At 47.5% G+C, this 16,634-nt stretch overlaps 1 protein-coding gene across 2 annotated transcripts in view; it reads right to left on the bottom strand.

The window, feature by feature from the left end:
- COG5 (component of oligomeric golgi complex 5) overlaps window positions 1–16,634 on the bottom strand; it is a 303,390-nt gene that overhangs the window by 54,745 nt on the left and 232,011 nt on the right. For both annotated transcript variants that reach the window (XM_038741032.1, XM_038741033.1), the window contains one exon: window positions 3,429–3,510. In XM_038741032.1, the coding sequence (XP_038596960.1) occupies window positions 3,429–3,510 (82 nt within the window). The remainder of the gene's footprint in view (window positions 1–3,428; window positions 3,511–16,634) is intronic.

Below are 16,634 nucleotides of genomic sequence, written 5' to 3'. Positions count from 1 at the left end.
CTTATCCCTCTCAGTCGGATCTCCGTTTCCTTCGAGGGCTCCTTCTCCGCCTCTCACTCCCTAATTGTGGGAGTCCCTTAAGGTTCACTTCTGAGTCCCCTTCAATTCTCCATCTACACTCACTCCCTTGGAGAACTCATTCGCTCCCATGGCTTCAACTCCCACCTCTATGCCGATGATCCCCAAATCTCCATCTCCAGCCCTGGTCTTTCTCCCTCTCTGCAGCCTCGCATTTCCTCTTGCCTTCAAGACTTCTCTACTTGGGTGTCCTCCTGTCACCTCAAGCTTAAGCATGTCCAAAACAGAACTCCTTATCTTCCCTCCCAAACCCTGTCCTCCCGCTGAATTTCCCATCACTGTAGGTGGCACCGCCATCCTTCTTGTCTCACAAGAATAACCTTGGTGTTATCCTCTCTCATTCAACCCATCACTAAATCCTGTCAGTTCCACCTTCACAACATGGCTAAAATCTGCCCTTTCCTCGCCATCCAAACTGCTACCCCATTACTACAATCACTTATCCTTTCCTGCCTCGATTACTGCATCAGCCTCCTTGCTGACTTCCAAGCCTCCTTTCTCTCCCCACTCCAGTCCATATTTCGCTCTGCTGCCTGGATCGTTTTTCTATAAAAACGTTCAACACATGTCTCCCCGCTCATCAAGAAACTCCAGTGGTTGCCCATCCACCTCCGCATCAAACAAAAACTCTTCACCAATGGCTTTAAAGCAATCCACCACTTTGCCCCTCCCACCTCACCTCGCTACTCTCAATCAATCAATAAATCAATCATATTTATTGAGCACTTGCTGTGTGCAGAGCACTGTACTAAGTGCTACCCAGCCCACGCACTTCTCTCCTCTAGCTGCTAACCTTCTCGCCGCACATCGATCTCTTCTATCTTGCCGCCAACCCCTTGCCCACTCCCTCCCTGTGACCTGGAACACCATTCCTCCTCAAATCTAACAATTTACTCTTCTCGCCTCCAAAGCCTAATCTGAGAGGCCTTCCCCGATTAAGCCTCACTTTCCCTTTCTCCCACTCCCTTCTGCAGCGTCCTGACTTGCTCCCTTTAGTCACACCCCTTTTCTAGCCCCACAGCACTTGTGTACGTAACTGTAATTTGTTTACTTATATTAACGTCTGCCTCCCCTTCTAGACTGTAAGCTCGTCGAGGGCAGGAAATACGTCTGTTTATTGCTATATTGTGCCCTACCAAGCACTTAATAGTGTTCTGCACACAGTAAATGCTCAGTAAATATGAATGAGTATACTGTACTCTCCTAAGTGCTTAGTACAGGGCTCATTAACTGATTGCCTGACTATCATCATCGACAATAAGCAGCCCCTGCAGCTGCAACACTGGCTGAATAGCTACTGTGTGCTGAGCACTCTGCTGAGAATTTGGACAGAAAGGAGAGTAATGAAAGACATGGGCGTTGCTCTGGAGTGCCTTGTAATGGGGGGAGGGCTGGGGTCACAAACTGGAAACAGACAATGGGTAAAAGAGAAAGAGCAGAGATACAAACACAAGAAACAAAAGCATCCAGTGAACTAACACTTAAAAAAACCAATCTACACACTGGCTGCTGATGATTCAGGAATGACCTGACTCTTTTTAATCTCGGATGGGACACTTGTTCATTCATTCATTCACTCCTATTTACTGAGCGCTTACTGCTTACGGAGCACTGTACGAACCACTTGGGAAGGTACGATATAACAGACATATTCCCTGCCCATAATGAGCTCACAGTCTAGAAGGGGAGACAGGCATTATTATAAACCAAATAAATGACAGATATGTACATAAGCGCAGCTGGGAGGGGAGGGTGAATAAAGGGAGAAAGTCAGGGTGACGCTGAAGGGAGTGGGAGAAGAGGAAAGGAGGGCGCAGTCAGGGAAGGCATCTTGGAGGAGATGGGCCTTCAGTAAGGCTTTGAAGTGGAAGGCTTGCTGGAGGAGATGTGATTTCACTAGGGCTTTGAAGATGGGGTGAGTCTGTCAGTTGTGAAGGGGGAGGGAGGAGACACAAGAACAAAACATCAGAACTGAACCTTGTGAGAGAGACACCCACATATAAAACTGAATGGTTAACTGGTTCATTGTCTGACTAGGAAAAACAGGCTTCCAAATATTAATGCCACCTGGAAAGAGGTACATCATAGGAATAGAGATGAAGCTACCATATTGGTCACTGCTGATTTATGATCACCGAATTTCACACTGTGACCAGGGTCTCTTCAACCAAATGTTAAATCAGATATAAAATGTTGTAGAATGTTAAATCATTTGGGCACAGTGTGATTCTTCCAGAATGAGGTGGACAAGGAAATATGTTAACTAAATACCAAGGGGTGGAAAGCAGTGCCCTCTCCATCACCTAGGCTAATGGAGGAGCATAATAGATGCACTTTTTCTTATGCCCTTGGAATCTCAACCTAAAGGTGGGGGGCATGAGGAGTGATGGGCCCAGACCTTAGTGACCACTTAAGTTGTAAGTACTTTTAGAGTGTAAGCTCCTTGTGGGGAGGGACTGGGTCCCTTCTTTATTTCTGTATCATTTAAGTTCTCACTGTGATGCACCACACCAACAGGATGCTCAGTAAACTCCCCCTTCTAGACTGTGAGCCCGTTGTTGGGTAGGGACCATCTCTATCTGTGGCCGACTTGTACTTCCCAAGTGCTTAGTACAGCGCTTTGCACACAGTAAGCGCTCAATAAATACAATTGAATGAATGAATGAATGCGAGAGTCATACACAGGCCCTGCCCACAGAGAGCTTAGTGTAGCACAGAACATGGGATCGCCACCCTGGAGAAGCTTGCCATCTCAGGGGGGAGCCTAGCCGCACATACACAATAACTCTCACACGTTGTTAGATAAAACTCTGCTCGGTTTTGTGCTGGTGGATCATTTGTGAGCAAGAGAAAGCTCATTTACGGTTTTTATTTCTATTTCCGCTGCCAACTCCTCATTCACCATTAGGGAGATTTCAAGTTGCTTGGCCTATTCATCAACTGCCCGCATTTTTTCCACCAGGCAACATTTGTAATTCGGGGAATTTATGTAACATCTGTCATCCGAGGAGCACAGGAATCTTTAGCGGCATTAACTCAATCATCACCTCATCCTCAAGATGCAAATGGAAAATGTCATCCCCGATACACACCATTTGAACTGTGGAGAGTTAGTTAATTCTTTCTCATCTGTGTGCTATTTTTAAAAGCGGATAAAAGTCTTCCACCATTCTTATAAAACCGCACCCGCCTAAGTATGTCCTCGACAGCTAGAAAACAGAATAGTACCCTCTTTAGGGTGATTAGTTAGTTGGCGGACTCTGCGGTGGAATTCCGTGAAACTGAAACAACGACTAAAAACATCGGACTTCACAGAACAGCTCGTAACATTAACCAACGGCAGCACTTACAATTTGCGGCAGTTTGAAATTCAGAAGAGAGGCTCTGAGTTACAAAATTCCAAAATGTAAATATTATTTCAGGCTGGCCATCCTGGGGAAACAGAAAAGAGAGAGTCAAGCATACGTCTGTTCTGCGGAACTTCTAATGAATCAATCAACCAAACAATCAATCACTCTAATGTAGAAACGGAGTTCCTGCTGGGAGCAGAGCACTTTAGCACCTGAGACATAAAGACAGAAGACGGAATTAGATCGATGTCCTTGAGGAGCTTACAATTTAATGGGAAAAGCAGGCATGAAATAACTTAAGGACAGGAGACAGAAGAGAATGGAAAGACAGATATGGGATAAGTGCTTAAATACCACAGTGTGAGAATCATACGATCCTATGTTTCTAGACTGTAAACTCCTTGAGTGCAGGATTCACGTCTATCAACTCTATCGCATCGTTCCCTCCCAAGCGCTTCCTACAGTGTTCTACCTTCCGAAGCGCTCACTAAGTATTACTGCTTGATTGATTGATTCCCAAGAGTCAATTACAGTGCTGTGCACACAGTAAGCGCTCAATAAATACGGTCGAATTGATTGAAAAGTGCTTTGGACGGCAAGTGCACACAGGCCAAAGCGGCACAAGAGTCCTGATAATAATAATAATAATGGTATTTGTTAAGTGCTTATTATGTGCCAAGTATTGTACTAAGTGCTGTGAGCCCCATGTGGGACAGGGATTGGGTCCAGCCTGATCAATATAGTGCCTGGCTCCTAGTAAGCACTTAACTAACCCCCTAAAGAAATGCACGTGAGTTTGGGTCTACTCACAGTTTTAATCCCCATTTGGCAGATGAGGTAACTGAGGAACTGAGAAGTCTTAGTGATTTGCCTAAAATCACACAACAGACAAGTGGCGGAGCCCGGGATTAGAACCCAGGTCCTTCTGAATCCCACGCCCCCTTTACATTTAAAAATTGATCATTTTTATTGCATTTGAATCCCCGTTTTACCAGAGGTTAATCGTTTCATACTTACATTATCTAATGCCCAGCTCAATCTTGGATTTTCAGTAAAATATTTTCAGTAATATAAAAAGTGTTACATCCTGGTCAGTAGAAGCTTTTAGGCTTTCCCCTGATGGATTTTTTTCCTGCCTCCCCAAGTCCTCATAGCAGGGGACTATGATTACCAAGACATCAGGCAGAAGCAGGCTCAGTGGACAGAGCCTGGGCTTGGGTGTCAGAGGTCGAGATTTATAATCCCGGCTCTGCCACTTGTCAACTGTGTGACTTTAGGCAAGTCACTTAGCTTCTCTGTGCCTCAGTTAACTCATCTGTAAAATGGGAATTAAAACTGTGGGCCCCATGTGGAACAACCTGATTACCTTGATGCAAAGGGGGCTTGGGAGTCAGAAGGACCTAGGTTCTAATCCCGGGCTCCGCCACTTGTCTATTGTGTGATTTTAGGCAAGTCACTAAGACTTCTCAGTTCCTCAGTTACCTCATCTGCAAAATGGGAATTAAAGCTGTTAGCCTCATGTGGGACAGGGATTGGGTCCAGCCTGATCAGTATAGTCTCTGGCTCCTAGTAAGCACTTAACAACCCCCCTAAAGAAATGCACGTGAGTTTGGGTCTACTCTGATGCAAACTGCAGCAAAAAGATAGGAGGAAACCTTTGGAAACTGATACTGCCAAACGGTTAGACCACAGGAACGTAAAAAAGGGTTTTCCCTTCTCTGGAAATGCAGGAGAGGTGGGCCGAGTTGGCCAGAACTAATATAACAATATAACAGAACTAATATATAATATAACAGAACTAATTACCAGCCTGGTCAAAACTTCTCCCAACCCAATCATGACTGGCTCCAACAAGCGAAATGGAGAATCAAGCAGACATGCTGACAAACACGGCAAATTTCTCGAAAGAAAAGGGAAAAATGTGCCTGTGGATTCGGGGCCTACACATTTACGAACCAAATGGGAACAGTTATTGGCAAGAATTAGGAAGGTTTTACGTAAGCCACTGCAGTGGTTTCTTAACGCACATTTTGAACAAAATGTTCAGTAAGAGAACGTACAGTAAGAAAGTAAAGACCAAAATGTGAACGAGGCTGGGCTTGACTAGTTTATTTGAGAAAAGACAGCTTTACATGCTGAAATCCTATAGGTCTCCACGTGCTATCCAATCTTCAAATCCATCCTTTTCTCCGCCACTGATTTCTCCCCCTTGTCTCCCTCAATACGTTTTACTGATTGACTGATTCCCAAGTGCTTAGGACACTGCTGTGCGCACAGTAAGCGCTCAATGAACATTACTGAATTGACTGAAATGACTGTTCCTGTATCTTCTCACAGACCCGAACAGGGATAACATACCTACCACAAGCTGTAAATTTGTTGTGGGCAGGGAATGTGTCTGTTATATTGTTATACTGTACACTCCCAAGAGCTTAGTGCAGTGCTCTGCACATAGTAAGGACTCAAAAAATACAATTGCCTGACTGACAAGACAGAAGCTGGGCACCAGAGATTAAAAACATAATTTTGCTCGTATTTCCCCCTTCCCTGACCCCTGGGCTCCCTCCAGTTATCTCCCCATCTCCCTCCTACCGTTCTCCAAACTCCTTGAGCACGTTCTCTACGCCCACCACCTCCACTTCCTTCAATTCTCTCCTTGACCCCCTCCAATCTGGCTCCTGCCCCCTTCATCTCACCGAAACTGCCCTCTCAAAGATCATCAGTCACATCCTCGCCAAATCCAGTGACCTCTACTCCATCCTACTCCTCACCGAAGCAGCGCTGCTCAGTGGAAAGAGCAAGGGCTTGGGAGTTAGAGGACACGGGTTCTAATCCCGGCTCCGCCACTTGTCTGCTGTGTGACCTCGGACAAGTCAGTTCACTTCTCTGCGCCTCGGTTACCCCATCTGTAAAATGAGGATGAAGGCTGAGAGCCCCGCGCGGGACAACCCGCCTTCGACTCTCTCCCACGCCAAGCTGCCCGGCGCGGGCGAGTTTTGATGTAGCGGACGGCCTTCCACTTGCTAGCCACTGCTCGAGCTAGGAATGGAACGGATAGGCCTCTGCTCGACTCTCCCTCCCGTAATCGAGACTGGCAGAATACTGGAAACTCTCCAAGTGCGACCGTGAGAGGAGAAATACTATCACTACAGCTGTTATTAGGGATGAGGCAGCTACCCCTCGCCCGTCTAAGGATGCTGGAGGGGCTAGAAAAGACACACTCAAAGCGGCCTGTCTCCCCACCCTCACAACCATCTCCCCGGGGCGCCTTGTCCGGTGGGCGATCAGTTGGCGGTGCACGAGCAGCCTACGTGAAAACCAAGCATGAAAGCGCCTCAATCCCAGGTTTTCGCGGGCCTCCCCGCTAACAGCATCGTCTTCGAATCTGAAGGACTGCAGACACCCCAGAACTGGGCCGGGGCGAGCTGAAAGCATACTGGGACTGGATCTCCACGCCAAAGAGAGGTCAGGAACGGTCTCTTGGGAAACAACGAGAAAGGTTTTCCCTTCTGGCCACTGCCAAGAGGCAGCAGGCGGCCCCGCGACCCTTACATGTGGCCCGCTAATTGGTTTAAACAAATGACTGGAAGCTAGGTCAGGGATGAATCTGGCACGGAGTCATGAGGGCAGGCTTTCCCAAGACCCAATGTGAAGAGCCAACCTGAAGCTAGAGAGCCCAAAAGGCAAGAGGCAGGAGAGCTTGGGATGCCGCCAAACCCCCGAGCCCGGGCTCTATCCACTTCGCCAATTTGCCCCTACACAATCTTGGATTACTGTCATCACCGGGGTTGTTAGCTGCAGACCCAAGGCTCAACTGGACAGGTAAAGGCCTGTCAGAAGGAAGTCCCAGATCCCAAGATCTTGGAGGCCGAGGAGATGGGCCTCTGGCAGAAGGTTATAAGATGGGAGAAACCGAATCTGATAACTGTGCATCCCGAGGCAACAAAATAGGATAAGCGAAGGTTTGGTGGGAGAGAGATGTGCGTGAGGGATGATGAGGACGTTGGCTGAACTGGAGAAGCCTTCCCCCTTCTAGACTGTGAGCCCACTGTTGGGTAGGGACCGTCTCCATATGTTGCTGAATTGTCCTTCCCGAGCGCTTAGTACAGTGCTCTGCACACAGTAAGCGCTCAATAAATACGACTGATTGATTGAGAAGCCGGTGGAGAGCCTTGAGGCTTTTTTTAGGGTATCCGTTCAGCACTGACTATGTGCCAAACATTATTCTAAGAGCTGGGGTAAGCAGAAGGTAATTAGGTCAGACGGTCTAAGTAGGAGGGAGAGCGGGCATTTAATGTCCATTTTACAGTTGAGAGAACGGAGGCTTAGAGAAGCTGAGTGACCGTCCCAGGGTCACACAGCAAGCAACTGGCCGGGCCGGGATTAGAACCCAGGTCCTTCGGGATTCCAGGCCTGTGCTTCCTCCACTAGGACACGCCGCTTCTCAGGCTTAGCAGGAAAAGACTGAATTGAACCGTCCGAGGTGACTGCCTAAAAAGGGACACGGACGGATCAACGGCAAGGAAAATCTATCTTGCTCCTAGATGGAAATTCAAGTGGAACCAGCTGAGACGGGACACGTGCGGAGGCCAAGGTGCAACCCGCGGAGGGCCCAGCCTAGGGCAGTTGCTATGGGAACTGAAGGCAGGGCAGGCCCGGGAGATATTACTGTGGAAGATTAATCGGAATGGGCCGGTAGCTTGGCTACGGTATTCGCGTTTAATACAAAGTGCTTTCACAATTAGGTGCTTCAGAAGGTGCACAAAACCGCATAGCCACGTTTGAAATGAGGAAGTTGGAGGGAGGTGAGAGTTTGGGGGGAAAAAAAAGGAGGGCAAACTTAGAAAGAGATGAAGGGCCCAAATCTCAACAGGATCAAAATATTTGGATAATTTCATCGAGAAATCGTTCCTAATGGGACATCATAACAACAACAACCATAATAATGATGATGATAATAATAATAATGGTATTTGTTAAGCGCTTCCTGTGTGCCGGGCACCGCACTGGGGTGGATGCAAGTAAATCGGGTTGGACACAGTCCCCGTCCCCCATGGGGCTCCCAGTCTCGATTCCCATTTTCCACTTGGTACAGTGCTGTGCACACAGTTAAGCGCTCAATAAATACGACTGATTGATCGACTGTCTTGAGTGTTAGGGGTGCTTCGCAAGCCACTAGGACTACAACCAATTTCTCCTCACAGGTCCTTGGTCTTGAAGACTCACTCACTCATTCAATCGTGTTTACTGAGGGCTTACTGTGTGCAGAGCACTGTACTAAGCGCTTGGGAAGTACAAATTGGCAACATAGAGAGACGGTCCCTACGCAGCAACACAAAACAAGCAGACAGGTGTCAATACCAGCAGAATAGATAGAATTATAGCTATAAAAGCATCATTAATACGATAGAGTAACCCACAAGTGTTGTGGGTTGGGGTAGGATAGAGGGAGGGAGGAGGGCGATGAGGAGGGGAAGAGGAGGAGAGGAAAAAAGGGGGAGCTCAGTCTGAGAAGGCACCCTGGAGGAGGTGAGCTCTCAGTAGGGCTTTAAAGGGAGGAAGAGGGCTAGTTTGGCAGATACGTGGAGCGATTCAGCACCAACTCTGGTCATCTGATGCCAAGTTCTTTCAATCGGATTCAAACCCGAAAGCAAGTTGACATCAGCCTACTCTCGATCTGCAGTCCACAATGTTTCATGGCCTCGTGGATACAGCACGGACCTGGGGTCCACTCTTGACTGTGCCATCTGTCTGCTGTGTGACCTTGGACAAGTCACTTCACTGGGCCTCCGTTACCTAACCTGCAAAATGAGGACTGGGACAGGGACTCTGCCCCACCTGATTTGTTTCTATCCACTCCAGCACTTGGTACAGTGGTTGGCACACAGTAAGCACTTAAAAAATACCACTATTATTATTATTATTACTTTGTTTTCCTGGAAGGCATCATCAATCGTATTTATTGAGCGCTTACTGTGTGCAGAGCACTGTACTAAGCGCTTGGGAAGTACAAATTGGCAACATATAGAGACAGTCCCTACCCAACAGTGGGCTCACAGTCTAAAAGGGGGAGACAAAACCAAACATACTAACAAAATAAAATAAATAGAATAGATATGTACAAGTAAAATAAATAAATAAATAGAGTAATAAATATGTACAAACATATAGTTTATAAGTCAATACAAGATGGATTCCAGGCCAACTAATGAAAAAGATATGCAATTTAAAAGAATTCCCTTCTTACTCTTTTTGCTTCTTGGTTTGTATCCACCCCTGTGCTTAGTAGAGTGCCGGGCACATAGTAAGCACTTAACAAATGCAATAACAACAATTATTATTATCATTACTACATAAACGCTCCCGTAATTTGAGCATCAGAAGGCTGAAGACCACTCTCTGCCCTTTAAAATTTGTCACTGTAAAGCGGGTACAATTTCGCACACTCTCTTTCACTGGGATGAAGCTGTTGGCTGAGTCTGTTATTTCAGCATAAAGGTAAGGAAGGCCCTACACCTATCTTCCTTTGAATTCTAGCCCATCAAGGATGAAGGACTAACTGGAAACCACAAACCTCAATGAAAACCCGTACAATTTCGCACACTCTTTTGCACCGGGCTGACGCTGTGGGATACGTCGGTTATTTTAGCATAAAGGAAAGGGCCCTTTAAATTCCAGCCCGTCAAGGATGAAGACGGTGGGATTTGCCCCAGCTCGGTTACCCTCAGTTACGGACCACCCTGGGATCCGAACTGCATGCTGAGGTCCCACGCTGGGGTCCCAGGGTCGGCCTGGGGGACGGAGGACGGAGCTGAAAGGACGGAGCTGAGGACGTTTAGCGGCTCAGCACCAACTGGACCGAAAGGGTGAGAATCTCCAACCCGTCAGACAACGCCTTAGGTCTCTAGGAGCGCCAACTTTTAAGGCCTTAAAGGCCAATTCCCGATCTTTCAGTCGAGGCTGGGTGGGAAGCCAGGAGGAATCCCAGTCTGCCTGCTACGGAAGGGACAGGTGGCGGCCTCGAAGCCGTCCGCTTTGAGGGAATCACGAATACAACGCTGCCTGGTTCCCCGGGAGGAATAAACCAGGCCCACTCCAACAGGCCTCATTCACTCGACTTGCACCGTTCTGGAGCACCCAATAAGTCGACCCCATTTCGATATTCTCGGACCTGGCAAAGACGTGACCGGACGCGATTGTCTCGTGGCTCAAACCTCCCTGGACGGAGGTGAAATCTAAATTCCTGCTGAATCCGAAACACCGGGCTGCGGGCTTGGAAACCTCGCCTCGGACAGAACAGCATCCCCCGGTGCCTGCGCGGATCAAATGAGTAATGGCCCGCGTGAGATTGTCTTTCTACCTGCTGGGAATCGTTTCTATTAACTTTCTATCTCGCCCGAGCCGAAGGGCTGTTAGGATTCTGCGAGGGTGGGACGGGGGGAGGGGGAGCGGGGGAGGGAAAGAGGAGTTACGGCTGGAATATTTCACAATTCAAGGAAACCATAAATCTCTGTCAATTAACCTGAGTGATTACATTATCATTGCTTGGAGTAAAACATGTTCATTTGCACTCTGCAGAGTGAGCCAAGCCCTTTAGTAATTTAATTGCTAAAAAGCAAATCACTGTAGATCTACCTGTAAGGCAGCATGTTTTTGGGGTTTTTTTTTTTTCCTTTAAGGCAGTGTCCTGCTGAAAACACGGACTGCATTTAGGTGAACAACCTTAAATACTGGCCGAATGTGTCGGAAATTTCAGGATGTTACCGCCTGGATTTTCTTTAAAAAAAAACCCATCATGTTTCTCATCCAAACGAACAGATTCCCCTCAGTCCTGCCTCGCCTTCTCTGGTAAGCCAAGACTCTTGGCCGGGTGGAGGGCGGTGGGTTGAGGGCCATTTTGGCCCGCGGGTCTTGGTGATGCCAGCTTTCCTCTTTTCATCCTCTCCCTCTAACGGGGCTGCCGCCGAGTGCCCGTCCCGGCGGGCACCACCTTCCCCTTCGGTTCCTCGAGGCCGAAAGTTAGGGTGTAGATTGGGAATGGGGTCTGCTAGGAGTGGTGGAAAGACCGCCCCTGTTTTCTTTGTCTGTTGGTCTCTCCCATTAGAGTGTAAGCTCCTTGTAGGTAGAGGAAAGTTTTGCTTCTTTAGTCTGTATTTCCCAAGTGGGAGCTCAAGAAATGCTTCTTCTACGCCTATTCCCACTACTGCTCCTACTTCTAGAGAAGCAGCACGGCGTCGTGGATAAAGGAGGGGCCTAGGAACCACAAGGTCCTGGGTTCTACTCCCAGCTCCGCCCCTTGTCTGCTGTGTGACCTGGGGCAAGTCACTTTACTTCTCCGGGCCTCCGTTGCCTCGCCTGTAAAACGGGGATTGAAACTCTGAGCCCCACGTAGGGGACAGGGATTGTGTCCAACTTGATTTGCTTGTATCCACCCCGGCGCTTAAACTTAGTAGAGTATCACAACTATTAATATTATTGGCAGAAGGATCTAGAAGGCTGAAAACCAAAAGATAACCAGGACAGGTTTGGGGCTTTCATAAACTGGGCACTTCCCATCTATTTCGCTGGCCAGACTCAAACTCAAACTTTCCACCCTCCCCTGAACATCTTTCTCTCTCTAATACAGACACACACACACACACACACACACACACACACACACACAGAGAACAAGAAGCCATGTCAAGCATAAAGAGGCCACAAATATCTATATATTTGAGGCTATCTTCAGCAGAGTTTCTAAAACGCAAGGCAAGCAGGATAACTGGCTAACAATAAGATATACTGCAGCTGACTTCTCTGAAGAGATTATAACAAACCCTGTGGTGCAGAAAAAGCAAAATGTCCCTACTTCGAGCTGTGTTAACCCAACGTCAGTGAGGTGGATGGATGGAAGTTCTCCACCAGAAGACTAGTGTCAGCGTACAATTCTTGGCCTCGGTGCAGCATTCGGGGGGAAAACCTGGTGAACTCCATAATGGGGGGCCCTGCATCCGATACCGCGCCCGAAATGCCACGGCTGAGGAGATGAGTTGAGGTAACAGAAATGTCCACTGTGCCGTTATTACTTTCTCCAAGGAGCAAACCCAGCAATGTGCTCAAGGTGAAAAGCAACTGGGTACGGGTCCTCCGATCTCCAGAGGAAACACTAAAAGATCACCGGAGCTCACATCTGGTTCTGGAGCTTCTCAGAAGAAATATCCAGCACCGCTAAGGGAGCCAAGAGGAAAGGCTTTTCACAGTCGGAAGCCTCCTTCGTACTGGGGCTGTTCAAAACCCCGAACGCACTCCGATTTTAGCTAAATGCAGCCTACACGTACGATTAAAAAATTATGTTCGACGGCAGGAATGACTGGCTTGGCAAATTCAAGCCCCGGATCTAGCCACCCACCCGCGGCTAGCCTGGCCCGCTCCGTGGAAGAAAGGTACGGCCCGTTTGCCGGAATATGGATCCCGCCGGGCCGGCCATAAGCAGAGAGAGGCTATGGCAGTGCTCATTTCTAGGAAACCGCATTAGAAAACACTGGGGTCCCAGTCAGGTGAGCCCAGTGAAGGACTGGGATTGAGCCTGACTAGACTGCCTTGCACGCAATCCTGTGTTTAGCAAAGCGCTTTGGCACGTAGTAAGTAACTAATGACTATCATAATTAATACCGCTACCTTTAAGATTGGTGTCGTTAGAGAATGGAAAGGGATAATGCGATATTCAGCTGTCCCGGATGATGACGCAGAAGCAGCATGGCCTTGTGGATAAAGCCCAGGCCTGCGAGTCCGAAGGACCCGGGTTCTAATCTGGGTGCTTTGCACATAGTAAGCGCTTAATAAATGCCATTATTATTATTATTTTTAATCCCGGCTCTGCCACTTGTCCGCTGTGGGACCCATGGCAAGTCACTTCCCTTCTCTAAGCCTCAGTGACCTCATCCGTAAAAGGGGGACTAAGACTGTGAGCCCCTTGCGGGACAGGGATTGTGACCAACCCGATTTGCATGAATCCAGCCTAGCGCTTAGTACAGTGCCTGGCAAATAGTAAACGCTTAACAAATACAATTAATATTGCTGATATTATGATGTCTCATGTAACCCGGCTTTCTGTGTGTGTGAGAGTCACAGCGTGATGGGAAGACCGTGGCCTCTCCCCTCGTCACCTACGGAGGCTTTAATTAATTAATTAATTCATGATGGCGTTTATTAAATGCTTACTATGTGTCAAGCACTGTTCTATGCGCTGGGGAGGATACAAAGTGATCAGGTTGTCCTACGGGGGGCTCACAGTCTTTACCCCCGTTTTCCAGATGAGGGAACTGAGTCCCAGAGAAGTGAAGTGATTTGCCCCAAGTCACACAGCTGACAATTGGCAGAGCTGGGATTTGAACCCATGACCTCTGACTCCCAAGCCCGGGCTCTTTCCACTGAGCCACGCTGCTTCTTTGATGTGACCGTAAGATCGTCATAGGCAGGGAATGTGCCTGCTAATTCTGTTGTAATGGACTCTCCCGAGTGCTTTGAACAGTGCTCAGCTCATAGTAAGTGCTCAATAAATACCACTGATCGACTGATCATCACTCCTGATGTGCCTGTCTCCAGTCCTTTCTACCTATTTGTAATAATAATGATAATAATAATAATGGCATTTATTAAGCGCTTACTATGTGCAGAGCACTGTTCTAAGCGCTGGGGGGGGGATACAAGGTGATCAAGTTGTCCCACGTTGGGGCTCACAGTCTTAATCCCCATATTACTAGAGGTAACTGAGGCTCAGAGAAGTTAAGTGACTTTCCCAAGGTCACACAGCAGACATGTGGCAGAGCCAGGATTCGAGCCTGTCTCTATATGTGGCCAAATTGTACTTCCCAAGCGCTTACTACAGTGCTCTGCACCCAGTAAGCGCTCAATAAATACGATTGAATGAATGACCTCTGACTCCAAAGCCCGGGCTCTTTCCACTGAGCCACGCTGCTTCTCTTGTGCTCTTAGACAGTTAGCCTCCCAAGGGATGGGGACCATTTATCTAATTTTTTTAAAAATGTCTTTTTTAATAAGAGCTATGTGACAAACGCTGTTCTAAGCGCTGGGGGCGATGAAAGTTAATTAGGTCGGACACAGTCCGTGTCCCACATGGGGCTCACGGTCTAAAGCGGGAGAGGGAGCAGGTATTTAATCCCCAATTTCCAGCTGAGGGAACGGAGGCACCGAGAAGTTAAGGGACTTACCCAAGGTCACCCCGCAAGCAACTGGCAGAGCCAGGATTAGAACCCAGGTCTTCTGACTCCCAGATGAGTGCTCAATCAACTGAGCCATGCTGTTTCTCTACTTGTGTATTTTCTCCCAGCATTTAGTGCAGTGCTCCGCACACAGTAATCATGATCAAGATCACTACTACTACTGCCAGTCATCCAGTCGATTGTATTTACTGAGCATTTACTGTGTGCAGAGCTCTGTACTAAGCACTTGGGATAATGTAACAGGCAAATTCCCTGCTCACAACAATCTTACAGTCCAGCCGGGAAGTAGTACTAGTATTCAATCATATTTATTGAGCGCTTACTGAGTGCAGAGCACGGTACTAAGCCCTTGGGAGAGTACAATGTAACAATAAAACAGACATACACCCAGCCCACAACGAGCTAGTCTAGAGGCAGGGACACAGACATTAATATAAAAAAAAGAAATTACAGTATATACTAGTAATACTATTATTACTGAAACACATCAGGCTTAGAACAGTGCTTTGCACATAGTAAGCGCTTAATAAATGCCATTATTATAATAATAATAATAATTATTATTATTATTATTATCAGGCTCCTGAAGTTTCTGTGGGCTAGAGACAGCTCGCTGTCCCCAACATTCACAACGTCTTCTTTGCTACAAATGCTAACCAGGAGGCTTTAGTAGTGAGGATTAAGGTAGACTCTGTGATATGCACCTGCCATTAAGAATCAGGCAAATCAGTGTACTGTATTTTAGATGGAAATGAATATTTTTCTTATGTTCCCCTGGCTAGGATCCTTGAGGACACGTCCCCTAGGACACTTCATTCCTGCGGGCCTAAGTGTCCAAGGGCATAAAATGGGAAACACACGGTGAGTCCCTGAAAAGGTATTTTAGAGACATTTCAAAGGAGCCGTGGGAGAACGACAACCGGAAAATGGCAGAGGCCACGTGCACCGAGTCCGACGGGGACGGCGAAGGCAGTGCCTGGAGAAGGGACACTCGGTTGGTAGGAGGCAAGCCACACTGTGATGAGCACTCGGATCCAGTCGCCTCAAGGAACTCGCTGAACTAAGCTTCAGATCAACGGAAATTCGGCCTCTCCGCTTTCCAACTTGGCACCGAATCACCGGAAGAGCCTCGTTTAAATTTCTGCGCCCCACTTGAAAGAGAATTCACTAATTCAACTTGCTTCCCCTGAATCTACGTCTTTGTCGTCTCCATTCCTGCTGACACCCATTTTGGGAATCTCGACCGCTGGAAGGCGAACAGAAAGAAGAACAGTGCCTGGTCAGCGCTTCTATATTTATTAGAGTCTTTAGTTGGGACAAGAAGTGCTAAAACGGTCCTGGCCCGATCCCATCGAAATGGAGGGCAGCACGCATCTATTTTTCGGCGACCTCCAACTAGGATTCTCACCCCAAAAGCCTGAATCTACCTTATTTTATGCAACCGACAGCTTAAGAAGTCCTCGTAAGAAAGTAGATGTTCCTAAGAAAGGCAAAACTTTCTCTGAACTAGAGCTGAACAGAAAAACAATAGCTAAAACGGGAACTGCATTATCAAGATTTACTTATATCAGGAAATTGAAGGGCACAGTAGGGGATAAAAAAAAAAGTGTCCCCAACTATATTCTCATTTTCATTTCCCCCCACAAACACTTTAACATTTTCAAATAACAAGGTTCTAGGACATGAGATACTTTCCTTTCAACCCATTCCTAGAACCTGGTTATTTTAAAATACCAGTTGGCAGGGGTGGAGGTGAGGGGACGTGAAAGTGAACAGTATCTTTGGCTCTACACTATCATTGTAAGGAACTAATAAAGGTAGAGAAATGTTGACTGAATCTTTCTGAGTCCCTTGAACCTGGTGATGCTGCTCTCGGAAAAGTGAATTTAGGGGCTAGGAAATGATTTGGTGCTCCGGAACCGCAACCATCAGCTGAGCAACCATTCCCAGTTAACGGGTCTGCCCACCTCATCCTGGGGCA

The sequence above is a fragment of the Tachyglossus aculeatus genome (genome assembly GCF_015852505.1).
Source record: "Tachyglossus aculeatus isolate mTacAcu1 chromosome 12 unlocalized genomic scaffold, mTacAcu1.pri SUPER_6_unloc_1, whole genome shotgun sequence".
In the NCBI taxonomy this organism is placed as follows: Eukaryota; Metazoa; Chordata; class Mammalia; order Monotremata; family Tachyglossidae; genus Tachyglossus; species Tachyglossus aculeatus.
The sequence above is the reverse complement of the archived record's forward strand: the minus strand, read 5'-3'. Positions and strand labels throughout refer to the sequence as shown.